The 11,445-nt window shown below is 42.8% G+C and overlaps 1 protein-coding gene across 3 annotated transcripts; it reads right to left on the minus strand.

Annotated features, from left to right (window-relative positions):
* Positions 1-23: 23 nt before the first annotated feature.
* On the minus strand, positions 24-10,356 carry GAR1 (GAR1 ribonucleoprotein). Of its 3 annotated transcripts, none has more exons than XM_081020417.1 (7): positions 10,255-10,356; positions 6,936-7,155; positions 6,685-6,839; positions 5,870-5,929; positions 4,320-4,443; positions 3,929-4,003; positions 24-588 (listed from the first exon to the last, which is right to left on the minus strand). In XM_081020417.1, the coding sequence occupies exons 2-7, from the start codon at positions 7,144-7,146 to the stop codon at positions 575-577; spliced, it is 639 nt and encodes a 212-aa protein (XP_080876543.1). In that variant the 5' UTR covers positions 7,147-7,155; positions 10,255-10,356; the 3' UTR covers positions 24-574. The 3 variants fall into 3 exon arrangements, with proteins under 3 accessions (XP_080876543.1, XP_080876541.1, XP_080876542.1); XM_081020415.1 differs by having other exon boundaries at positions 4,305-4,443; XM_081020416.1 differs by lacking the exon at positions 10,255-10,356 and adding an exon at positions 9,942-10,100 and having other exon boundaries at positions 4,305-4,443.
* Between the last annotated feature and the right edge of the window lie 1,089 nt (positions 10,357-11,445).

Genomic DNA, 11,445 nt, shown 5'->3' on the forward strand with positions numbered 1-11,445 from the left:
AATTTAGCAAAAATGCTCATCAATTATACTTTTGAGCTCAAACTTAAGTTATTACCAATTTTATTTTTAAAAAACAAGAAAACTTTTGTCATTTAGACATATCATTCATTAGACAGCCAAGTTAAATATAACTACGAAAGCATATTCAAGTTGTTTTGATACAATTTTGTATGAATCCGTGAAACACTATTTGAAGATTGACAAAAACCAAAATACAAAGACGGATAATAAAAAATATATTGAGCAGACCATCTTCTGTTATTGTTTAGGAAGTCACTGGTTTCCCAACTTCAAGATGAGTTTTTGACTAAAAAAATATAGCTCATAAAAAGTGTTTAAAAACAACATTCTATTTAATGTCAAGAGCACAAGAGGTCCAAGGGGATTTCAAGAGAAGTATCTGTAGATCTGAAATTGGTCCATCTCAGCAGAAATCCAGGAACATGTGTGGGAGTACTTCGCTCCTTTAGACAATAACGTATTAAAAGTCCACTTTACGGCATTCAAGTTCATAAAAGATCTCTCATATTCTGAAGATGAAACCATTAACTTGGAATTTCCCAGACTTCTTCACTTAACGTCCTCTGCCTAATTTGAAAGAAAAACACAAATCAGATCATCATTCCCATCTAGCCTGGAAAAACGCAACAAGTTTTATAACGAAAGGGTAGGTTGTTGTTGTAGTGCCAGCAATATCGTAGACATCTGCATTTGTGGTTTTAACATTCCACTGAAGCACTATAGATAACATTCTACCATTTACTGGTAGAAGTTTGGCTGGGTATTCTATCCAAGGCCAGCTTCACATGTGAGGATCTCCCAGAAAAGTAACATGAAATGGGGCTCCCAAGTGTTTCCCATCACTACCATAAGCGCCTTTGCGCAGGATTACTACCAACAGTAGTAACAACACTGTTACAAACACTTGCAAGACTCCTTCCGTATTGCTGTTACAATGCCCCAACGTAGCAACATCCTACATGTGGGAACATCAAAATGGGCATCTTCCTAAATATTAATTAACTGTTAGTGCCTTGACAAATTCAGGTAAGAGAATATGCTCAGCTTGGAGCGCCTAGCCAAACAACAGCATGTCCTCCTGGAGTAGCTGGACCTCTGCACCTCACCTGTCTCCATCATTATAAACTTTCAGGGCAAATTTGAAAACATTTCTGTTGACCCGGGGATTTGGTGGCTGAAGAATATTGTTGCTGCCAACCTCAATATCATTGGATCAAGTATGTTTCTAGGTGTAACTGCTTTTAGACCTTTACCATTGTAATTGTTTTTGAAATGCTGTAATCGGTTTAAAACAAATCAAATCCGTTTATTGTGAGGACCATGCCTGTACACAAACATCAACACAACAATAGTTAAAAAATATTAAAATTCATTACATACTACGCCAACAAAACCTTCATCCCACAAAATAGAAAGAGAGGGAAAACAAGCAACGAGTTAGACAGACGGTGAAGGGGTCTTTACATTGTCATCCATAAATCTTTCCCTGGCTTTCATGGCCTTCATCACAAAAACCGCTACCACATGGGTAATACGTGGGTTTGCATCAACTAACAAAAATTTTACTCTATCTTCAGGATTGGTTATAGAGTTGGGTATAATTTGCAGCAATGCGTCTCTAAAGCCCGAGTAGATGGGGCAATAGAGGAGGTAATGTGTAAGATCCTCTTTAATTTTCATAAGGCAAGGGCATAAACGATGTTCTACTGAGGTTTTTGTGAATCTACCGGTCAGATATGCAGTTGGCAGTGTTTGAAACCGTGCCATAGTAAAAGCTCTCCGAAGGTTGGGATCAGTGATCTCCACCAAGTAGTTGGCACAGATTTTGACTGCTTTTACTCGGGGAAACCAGTAGGAAAACCCAGAGTTTTTTATCTTTGTGGAGTCCAAAAAGGCGTCTTTTTCAAAGATCCATTCCCGAACTTTATCAGGGCTCCACAATTTGAGGGTATTAAACTCAGGTAGATTGTATCTGGATAGGATATCTAGTAGGTTTTTATGCCAAGTAGTATTATTTTGTAATGATACAAAGGCTTGTTTAGCCAATAAGGTGTTCGGGGCATCTGTGAGGTTGGTGAAAAAACGCAGGAATCTTAAGTGGGCCCTGGCAGACACAGAAGGTAATCCTACTTCCACTCTTAGGAGAGCTGCCGGAGTACTCTGAGGGAGGCCTAGAATTCTTCTGAGGTAAAAATTTTGGAAGATTTCAAGCCGTTCTAACAGCTTCTGATTCCATCCCCAGAGTTCTACTCCATATAGCATCTGGGGAATCACTTTTCCAACAAAAGCTTTTAGTGCCGGGATCACCAGTTGCCCTCCCCTCGAATAAAAAAAGCTGAGCAGAGCACCGATTGTCCTACGTGTTAGAAGGGCTACAGTCTTGAAGTGGGCAAGCCAGCTAGATGTAGCTTGGAAAGTGATACCAAGATATTTAAAAAAAAGACACTGTTCAATTTTGTGTTCATCTAAAGACCATCTAAATGTGTGGCGAGCTCTAGTAAATACCACAATTTTTGTTTTGTCATAATTTATCTTTAGAGAGTTTTGGGAACAATAAGCTGCGAGCCCCTCCAGCATGCTATGTAGGCCCCTTCGAGTAAGTGCCATGACAGCCATGTCATCAGCATATAGTAATATATTCAGGTGTTTGCCTTCCAGGGCAGGAGCTGATGACTTATACTTTGCCATATGTTGAACAATGTCATTTATATAGAAATTAAAGAGGAACGGCGCTAACAAACAGCCCTGTTTAACCCCTTTCCCCAGTGGCAGTGGGTCAGTATAGTTGCCTGACATCCCAGTTCTGATTTTAACTGTGGTGTCTGAATGTAACTCTCTAAGTATTTTGAGAAGTCGTCTATCAATATCTGTTTCATATAGTTTTTGCCATAATTTGTCCCTACAGATTGAATCAAAAGCGGATGTGAGATCTACAAAAGCCACAAAAAGTTTGCTCTTATGTACCTTTGTATACTTATCTATCATTGTCTGTAGTACCAAACAATGGCCTGTTGTACTATGGCCCTTTCTAAACCCTGCCTGTTCCGGATTAAGCAGGTTAGAGTGGTCAGCCCAGTCAACCAGTTTATTTAGCAGGTAGCGAGTATAAAGTTTATACACAATGTCCAGGAGACTTATGGGGCGATAGTTTGAGGGGTCTTGGGGGTCTCCCTTCTTATAGATGGGGGCTACCAGGCTCAGTTTCCAGTTTTCTGGGATTTTGCATATATCATTTATTACCGTAAAAAGTTGGGCCAAAATAGCAGCCCACCACTGGGCATTTAGTTTAAACACCTCAGGAGGAATCATATCCTCACCGGGAGCTTTGCCATGGTTTAAAACATTTTTGCTTTGCTTCTGTTTTGGAATTGTTTGCCACCCTGGGCTCCTTGGGGAGGAAGAGCCGGATATCAATTCAATAAATAAATAATAATAATAATAATAATAATGCATGATACCGATGGCCTTGACTCTACTCCTGGTAGTTTTAAAGCTTTTTACCATCAACAAACACTGTCCACACTGCAGATGACTCCTCTGTTCATTCACTACGGGGTTATGCTGTATGTTGTACAGAATTTCACAGGACCCCTTACCAGATCCTTGGAGCATCACCAGTGCCCTGTGCATGAACTCAACATGCACCACAGAGCACATCCAACACTCTCCTCTGGTTGCACATTGCTGGGGGGAAATAGGTACTTGTGAAAAAACTATTAAGAAAACCTATCATCCAGTAAGGATCAGGAGCTCTTGATAAATTTCCAAGAAACCCTACGTTTTCTGAAACAGGTTTAAAACAATTACCTAAGTCACAATAAGAGAAAGGTAGCTGAATATTGCATAGCTATACTGCAAGAAACAGTACCATAGGTAATTAATTCCATAATGTTGCCATTATACTTACCTCTAAATCCTCGGCCACCTCCACCACCTCGTCCTCCTCTGAACCCTCCACCACCTCTGCCACCCCTGAAACCACCTGGAAAATGAAAGCAGAAGGTAATGAATTAATTAATTAATAATAATAATACCCGGCCCTTCTGGCTAGGTTTCCCCCAGCCACTTTGGGCGGCTCCCAACAGAATATTAAAAGCACAATAAAAAATAATTAAAAGCACAATAAAACATAGGTATATTTTATGACAGCAATGAGGTAGTACAACTTCCAAAACCATCAGGAACATCTTGCTTCCAGACCTGGATTTTCAAACTTTTTTATGGGGGGGGAGAGAGAGAGATCTCTACCACCTTATTGCATGCATCCAGACAACAATACCTACCTCCCCCTCTGCCACCTCCACCTCTGCCACCTCCTCTTCCACCACGGCCTCCTCTTCCACCTCTCGGAGGTCCTTTTTCACCTGGAGGCCTTGGCAAAAATCTCTGCAGAGGGAGCAATTTTGCTGGATCGATATAAAACTGCGGGGGGGGGGGGAGGGAAAGGCCGAGATTAGGTTTCGTCCAAAACCTTTCTTACATGTGTATATAACTTAAAAGTTAGAGTAAGCAAGTTTACTGTAGATTTAACAGCTAATATTAGAACTAGGTGTTGCTGTAACCCTATGTTTCACTGCTTTCTTGATCCATGAAAAGTCATCACCAAGTCCCACTGAAACAAATGCTATACATATCAAGTTTCACAGCACCATAATGATATTTATTTATTTCTTGCCTTTTTCTCTGACAGGACTCAAGGAAGCTTACATATAAGAATAAGAACCTGTAACAGCAATTGAACACTGATATTACATACGTATATAGTTTTACTTCTATTTAAAACCAAAGAAACAAATATCCTGCCTCAGGAACAGGAGAAAACAAGCTTGCTTCATCTTCCATGTGACAACCCTTTGGTTATATGAAGATGGATATCGTATCTCCTCTCAGTCTGCTCTCTTCCAGGCTAAGGATACCCAACTCCCTCAGTCGTTCCTCATAAGGCTTGTGGATGGAGCCCTCCCCCTTCTGTTCACCAAATATGCAGTGCTGCTGACAGGATGCTCATTGGCAGAAGCCAGCAGAGGGTCCAAAATGTTGGATCCCAGTCCAGTCTCAAAATGTTGGGCTTGACTGTTGTGGTAGCTGAATCCAAGCGAATAAACAAGGTGAACATCATCTCAATGTGCCCTGTCACTTAGCAGCAAGAATACCCTATGGCTTGGATGAAGAGGGGCCACAATGTGAACTCTACTCATGGGATTTTTGCTAATCCCTTCTTTGCTCTGCAGCAGCCCCGGCTCCTGAAAAACTGCTTTGGAGGGTTGGGAGAGAACAGCTATCAAACAGGGTGGGAGCTGGTGCAAAGGGTGGGTAAAATGGACAAAAATCAACGTCCCTTCCTCCAGCAGGAACTTCTGCCAGATCTCTTGTCAGTTCCTTTCGCAAAGGGAACCTTTCCATTCTTGGAAGGGAAACTCTGGGTCCAACCTGTTTAAATGAATAAGGCTAACAATAGGTCTACACCAGGGGTAGTCAATCTTTTTATGCCTGCCGCCCACTAATGCATCTTTCTTGATGGTAAAATTTCCTTACCGCCCACCAGTGCTCAATGGAAGGAGGATTCAGCTTGTGCCATAGAATCCCCTACCACCCACCTAGAAACGCTCACTAGTGGGCAGTAAGGACCAGGCCGACAACCCCTGGTGTACACTATAATTTTGCAATTGGCAGACATGCGCGCGCACACACATGCGCAAACATATACACACAAGGACTCCTTACATACCATTAATACTTACTGCACATGCATTTAGAAGGTAAGCCTTCATACACCCCATGGTATGAGAGCTTTCATGCACCTTATCCAAGTTCAGAATTTTGAAACGCTGGTTAATAGGTACTTTACCTTTTGCAACTTTTTGAAGGAAGCAGCTTTCATGTTTTCCGACAATTTGACTGAAAAATACTATTTGACTTGTTTAGGAAAGATTACATTAAATGCATGTCCAATTCTTTTCATATGGATGAAAAGTGCCTCAAGTAACGTTTGAGTCTTATTACAGCTTTTTTGTCATTTATATTAGAAATTATCTCTTTGACATCTGATGGAAGAGCATTCCACAGGAAGGGCACCACTGCTGAGAAGGCCCTCTGCCTGGTTCCCTGTAGCTTTGCTTTTCGCAGTGAGGGAACTGCCAGAAGAACCTTGGAGCTGGATCTCAGTGTCCAAACTGAATGATGGGGGTGGAGATGCTCTTACACACATCCCTATGTGGACATTAAGCTTTGTCTTCCCCCACAGAGAAACCAAATGGGGATCCCAACAAACTAACTTTGTAAATCAGCTGACAAAATTATGCCTGCAAAAAAATTTTTTTTTACTAGCCTGCTTTATACTCATAGGATGGGATGGCAGACATATGACTCCATCTCTGTACAAGCCCCTTGCATGAGTAAAAACACAGGCTAACCACAAAAAAAGTTTCTATGCTGGGTGCAAAGGTAATGTGTGGGGTTGCATTTCACCCCTTCTCCAACAGCCCATTTGCTTGAATGAACTACAGAAAACCAGGTAAACTGTTAAAATACAAGGCTGAGATTAATCTTAAAAGATATACTGGAATTAGGTTCTAGATTATGGAACACTAGAAAATTAAAGAGAGAGAAAATGCCAGTAATTTATCTTCTGCAAACATTCAAAAGTACACAACTAAAGGATACAAAGTCTCTGAGCTGCCCAAAGATTTCATCCACTTTCCCAATCTGTTCCTTATTTTCTAAATAGACAGGTGCATTGAAATAAGGTACTTTGCTCTCCTGAGTCACACATTTGCAAACAATGTCATCTTCACAGGGGTGCATAAACTCTCCCAGGACTGTAAATAAAAAAGGGAAACATATTGAGATCAGGAATTCAAAGTCAGGATCAAAACATTTTATTTAATGTACATTAAGAAATGAGTGTAACTTACTGACTACACTTTCTGGAGGTCCTTGGTCATATGATCTGTTGAAACCTCCTCGTCCACCACCTCCACGGCCAAATCCACCTCTTCCACCACCCCGTCCACCTCTATTGAAGCCACCGCCACCTCGACTGAAGCCGCCGCTGCCACCACCTCTATTGAAGCTGCCACCGCCACGATTGAAGCTTCCACCACCACCTCTTCCTCGATACGACATGACTCTCTTCTGTTCAATAAAGAATTCATGAAAATCAACAGCACTCCTATATATCTCTGTAGCGCTTGAATCACTCTAGACTTGTGCCATTCATTTCACTGCATGCATTCACTAGCGTCATCATGTATTAATCTGCATCATCCAAAATACTTTTCAAAAGATCAGTTACCTTGAAGGCATAAGATGTTAGGTTTTGAGTTTGGGTTTTTTAGGATATTGAAATCAAACAGTCATTTAATCCTCATAAAATTCCTGTTAACAAGAGATTTTTTTCTCCCATAAAAAAAAATCTTTTTTCACATTTCAGTTGCACCAACCATGCAAAAACTAGATGCACAGATATATTTGATTCCTTAGCTGTTCCTGTGGCTTCCACACAGCAGCTGCAATACAGTGGTACACTGGTTCTCGAACGTAATCCGTTCTGGAAGTTTGACTTCCAAAATGTTCAAAAACTGAGGCACAAAAGGGCTGGCTGCAAATTCAATGGAGGAAATTGAAAAACATGCAGCAGAAGCCATTCCACTTCCGAGGTGTTCGAAAACAAAAGCATTTACTTCCAGGTTTTTGGCATCTGAAATGTTCGGCTTCTGAGACGCTCAAAAACCGAGGTACTATTGCATATGAATCAAACAGATAGTCATACCTTGGTTTTGGCTCCCGAATGCCGCAAACCTGGAAGTGAGTGTTCTGGTTTGTGAGCGTTCTTTGGAACCCAAATGTCTAATGCAGCTCCAACTGGCTGCAGTAGCTTCATGCAGCTAATCGGAAGCCGTGTCTTGATTTCCGAACATTCTGGAAGTTGAACAGACTTCCAGAACAGATTCCATTTGACTTCCGAGGTACCACTGTACAGTGGTGCCCCGCAAGACGAATGCCTTGCAAGACGAAAAACTCGCTAGACGAAAGGGTTTTGCGTTTTTTGAGTCGTTCCGCAAGACGAATTTCCCTATGGGCTTGCTTCGCAAGACGAAACGTCTTGCGAGTTCTTGCGAGTTTGTTTCCTTTTTCTTAAAGCCGCTAAGCCGTTAATAGCCGCTAAGCCGCTAATAGCCGTGCTTCGCAAGACGAAAAAACCGCAAGACAAAGAGACTCGCGGAACGGATTAATTTCGTCTTGCGAGGCACCACTGTACTTGTAGTTTTAGACAGCAAGTCTACCACATTCATGAGCTAAATGAGGGAGTAGGAAGGTACTAGTCTGCCAAGGGCCACCATGAGTCTAAGAGACGGCAACCTAAGGCCCATGGGCCACAAGCAGCCCATGGGGGTCATTTAACTGCCCCCGAACCAAGCCACCCACTTGAGTCCCTGCTCGCTGCACTAAACTGGCGCAGCACGGTGCGGGGACTCACTTCTGTGGTGCTGGAAATTACGTCTGGGCAGACGCAGAAAATCGCGGGCGCAGGTGCTCCAGCCCACAGAGTAATCTTCACTAGAGTGAACTGGCCCAGGTGAGGTAAACTTTGCCGCCCCCTGGTCTAAGACACCTGGTAAATGAATAAGACTCCCTACATTTCAATTCCGTTATACAACACAACTTTATTCCAACAAAAGGTGAAATTAAGAAATGAAGTACTATTCAAGCAACCTTTAGCTTGAACCATAATGGTACAACTTCATCATTTGGCTCATGAAAGTGAACCAAAACCTTACCTAAATACTCAAATCATCACAGGCATTGTATCAGTGTTGTGAAAGGGCATATAGCAAGTACTGTTTTTTTTATTTTTAAAAAAGGGAGAAGGGGAACAGCTATTTCTTCACCCACCACTATCTTCCTTACACCACTTTCAACTTAAATATTACACTAAACTTATACTGAAGTGTTATTTACTCTTCAGTATAGTAAAAATTTCATTTTTAGGTAATGAAAACTGTTAAACGATTATATAAGAGCTACTCTTCAGCCCTTAAACCAGCCTTCCCTCCTGGTGTCCTCTAGAAGTTTTGAACTATTGATTCCCATCAGCCCAAGCCTGCAAGGCCAACGATCAGGAGTGATGAAAACTGTAGTCAAGAGTATCTAGAGGACATTACATTAAGGGAGACAGCCTTAGATATGACTTTTGCTGCTGCAACGACTGTAGTATTAAGGTTCTATGAAGGGCAGAGAATTGTCCCAACTATGCAACCTTGAAACCAACACCATGTAACACCAATTATTTTTAGTCCCTAGGGACCAGGGCCCCTCCCCAACCAGGTACTTGAGGCTCCTGGCAATTTTGGGTGGGAAAATGACCACTCTGCAGTGGCAGTGTTGCAAAAGCCTAAACCCCAAACTTTTGATGCTGCTACCTTCCTCAAAAGCTTTTCTTCTCCCACACCATTTCCCAAAATGTGCACAGCGACACTGCCTAGCCTCGAAAAACCCAAAAAGCGATCTGAATCTTGTGCTTCCAACATTCGTTGTGTTTCTTTAAAAAATAACAACAAACCACAGTGCTTCGGGTGTAGGGACAAAAACCTGCCCCTGTAAAAAAAAAAAACCAATGGTACCTCAGGTTAAGAACTTAATTCGTTCTGGAGGTCCGTTCTTATCCTGAAACTGTTCTTAACCTGAGATATCACTTTAGCTAATGGGGCCTCCCGCTGCAGCCGCGATTTCTGTTCTCATCCTGAAGCAAAGTTCTTAACCCGAGGTAATATTTCTGGGTTAGCGGAGTCTGTAACCTGAAGTGTCTGTAACCTGAGGTACCACTGTATTTAGTATGACTTCATAATCAACGGCAAAAACCAACATATGAGGAAGTGGGTCGTTTTAATAGCACGCATCGCCTTAGGAGTAAGCCTCACCGAGTTGAATGGGGTTTACTCGCAAGTAAGTGCGTTCCACACCCCAAGCTAAGAGCCACGTATTTCCCAACACACTCCCGCTCCATAAACAGCCAGGAGGTTCAAGGGAGGTTCAGAAGCAGGCGCCCAACCCGGGGCTTTGCAAAGAAGCACAGCAAGGCTGAAGCCGCAACCACGACCCCCGCCCCTCCTCCTCCCAGCCCACACGGGCTCCAGGCGCCTGCAAGGCGAGGCAAGCCCCTGCAAGCAGCATTGCAGGGGGTCGGGCTAGATGACCCTCGGGATCCCTTCCGACTCTAACAGGATCTCCCACCTAAGCGCAGCACGCTCCGCTCTTCCTCCCCACGTGGACGCACCGCTCTTCCGCCAAGGACTCACGCGCGCAGGCCACTTCCGGCGGCCCTCCTCCTCCTTCTTGCACGCTTGCCGGCGGTCCAGCCAATCGCAGCCCCGCCGTAAAATCACGCGCTTCCGTTTTACGACGCGTAGCCAACCATAGAGACGTTTTGTTTCTCCGAGGAACGGCGAGCCCATCGGCGAAGCGAGGCAGGCGAATTGACGGGATCCCGGAGCTCCGCAGGGCGCAGGTTGTCTCGTGGAATATTATTACTTTACGGATTATCTCACGGAGTGTGTGTTCGTATGCAGCAGAAACACACACACACACAGAAAATTGCATTATTTTATAAAATTTGCAGTATTTAGCACAGTTCGGACGTCACTGGCGGCAGCAGAAGCCGCACCTTGTAATAAATCATATTGCGAAAAAAATGAACGCCGTGTCTGTTTTCGTAATTCACTTGTTTCCACGTCACTGTGTTGTTTGCATGCACCTGATGGAAGCTGGTGTCGCAATAGGTTTGTGGTTCTGCAACGGTGGGACGCTTGCTATCCCCCCGAAAATTTAAGCGAAACTTCCAAAGTGAAGTTTTTTGTCAACTGCTGTGGACAAAATGTATGTCTGTATCCTTGATCATAGCCGGTTGGGGCTGATAGGAGTCGTAGTCCCAAACATCTGATGAATCAGGTTCCAGGGGAAAATTTTTTTTTGATAGAATTTCCCTCAATCTTTTGGTGTTTCCTTATGTATCACATAATAAATCAAATTATAACAGTAAAAAGAATGAGGAAATACCTGTAGGGCTAATTTTCTGTTTACTTCCTTCTTCCCTAATCGTCAGTGATAAGAATTATTGAGAAATCAGCTACTGTGTTTTTAAAGAGAAAGAAATATGTGTATTTTAATCACACAAAGCCCAAAGTCTTCTGCACACTGATTTGAGATTAATCCCTATTGAACTGAGTGGTGCTTATTTCTAAGCAGGCATGGCCAAAACAGAACTGTTCTTTCCAAATAACTATTGGCGTACCACAAGAGAAGTTACACAATGTAGACATGCAGACCTCCAGGGTCCCTAAGCCCATGACAAAATTCCTGGAGGTAAGCCATTTTCTTGTATGTCTTAATGTGCTCAGTGCTATTTTTCCAGAAAAAGAGGTGCAG

Source organism: Podarcis pityusensis, assembly GCF_964106645.2.
Source record: "Podarcis pityusensis genome assembly, chromosome: 9".
NCBI lineage: Eukaryota > Metazoa > Chordata > Lepidosauria > Squamata > Lacertidae > Podarcis > Podarcis pityusensis.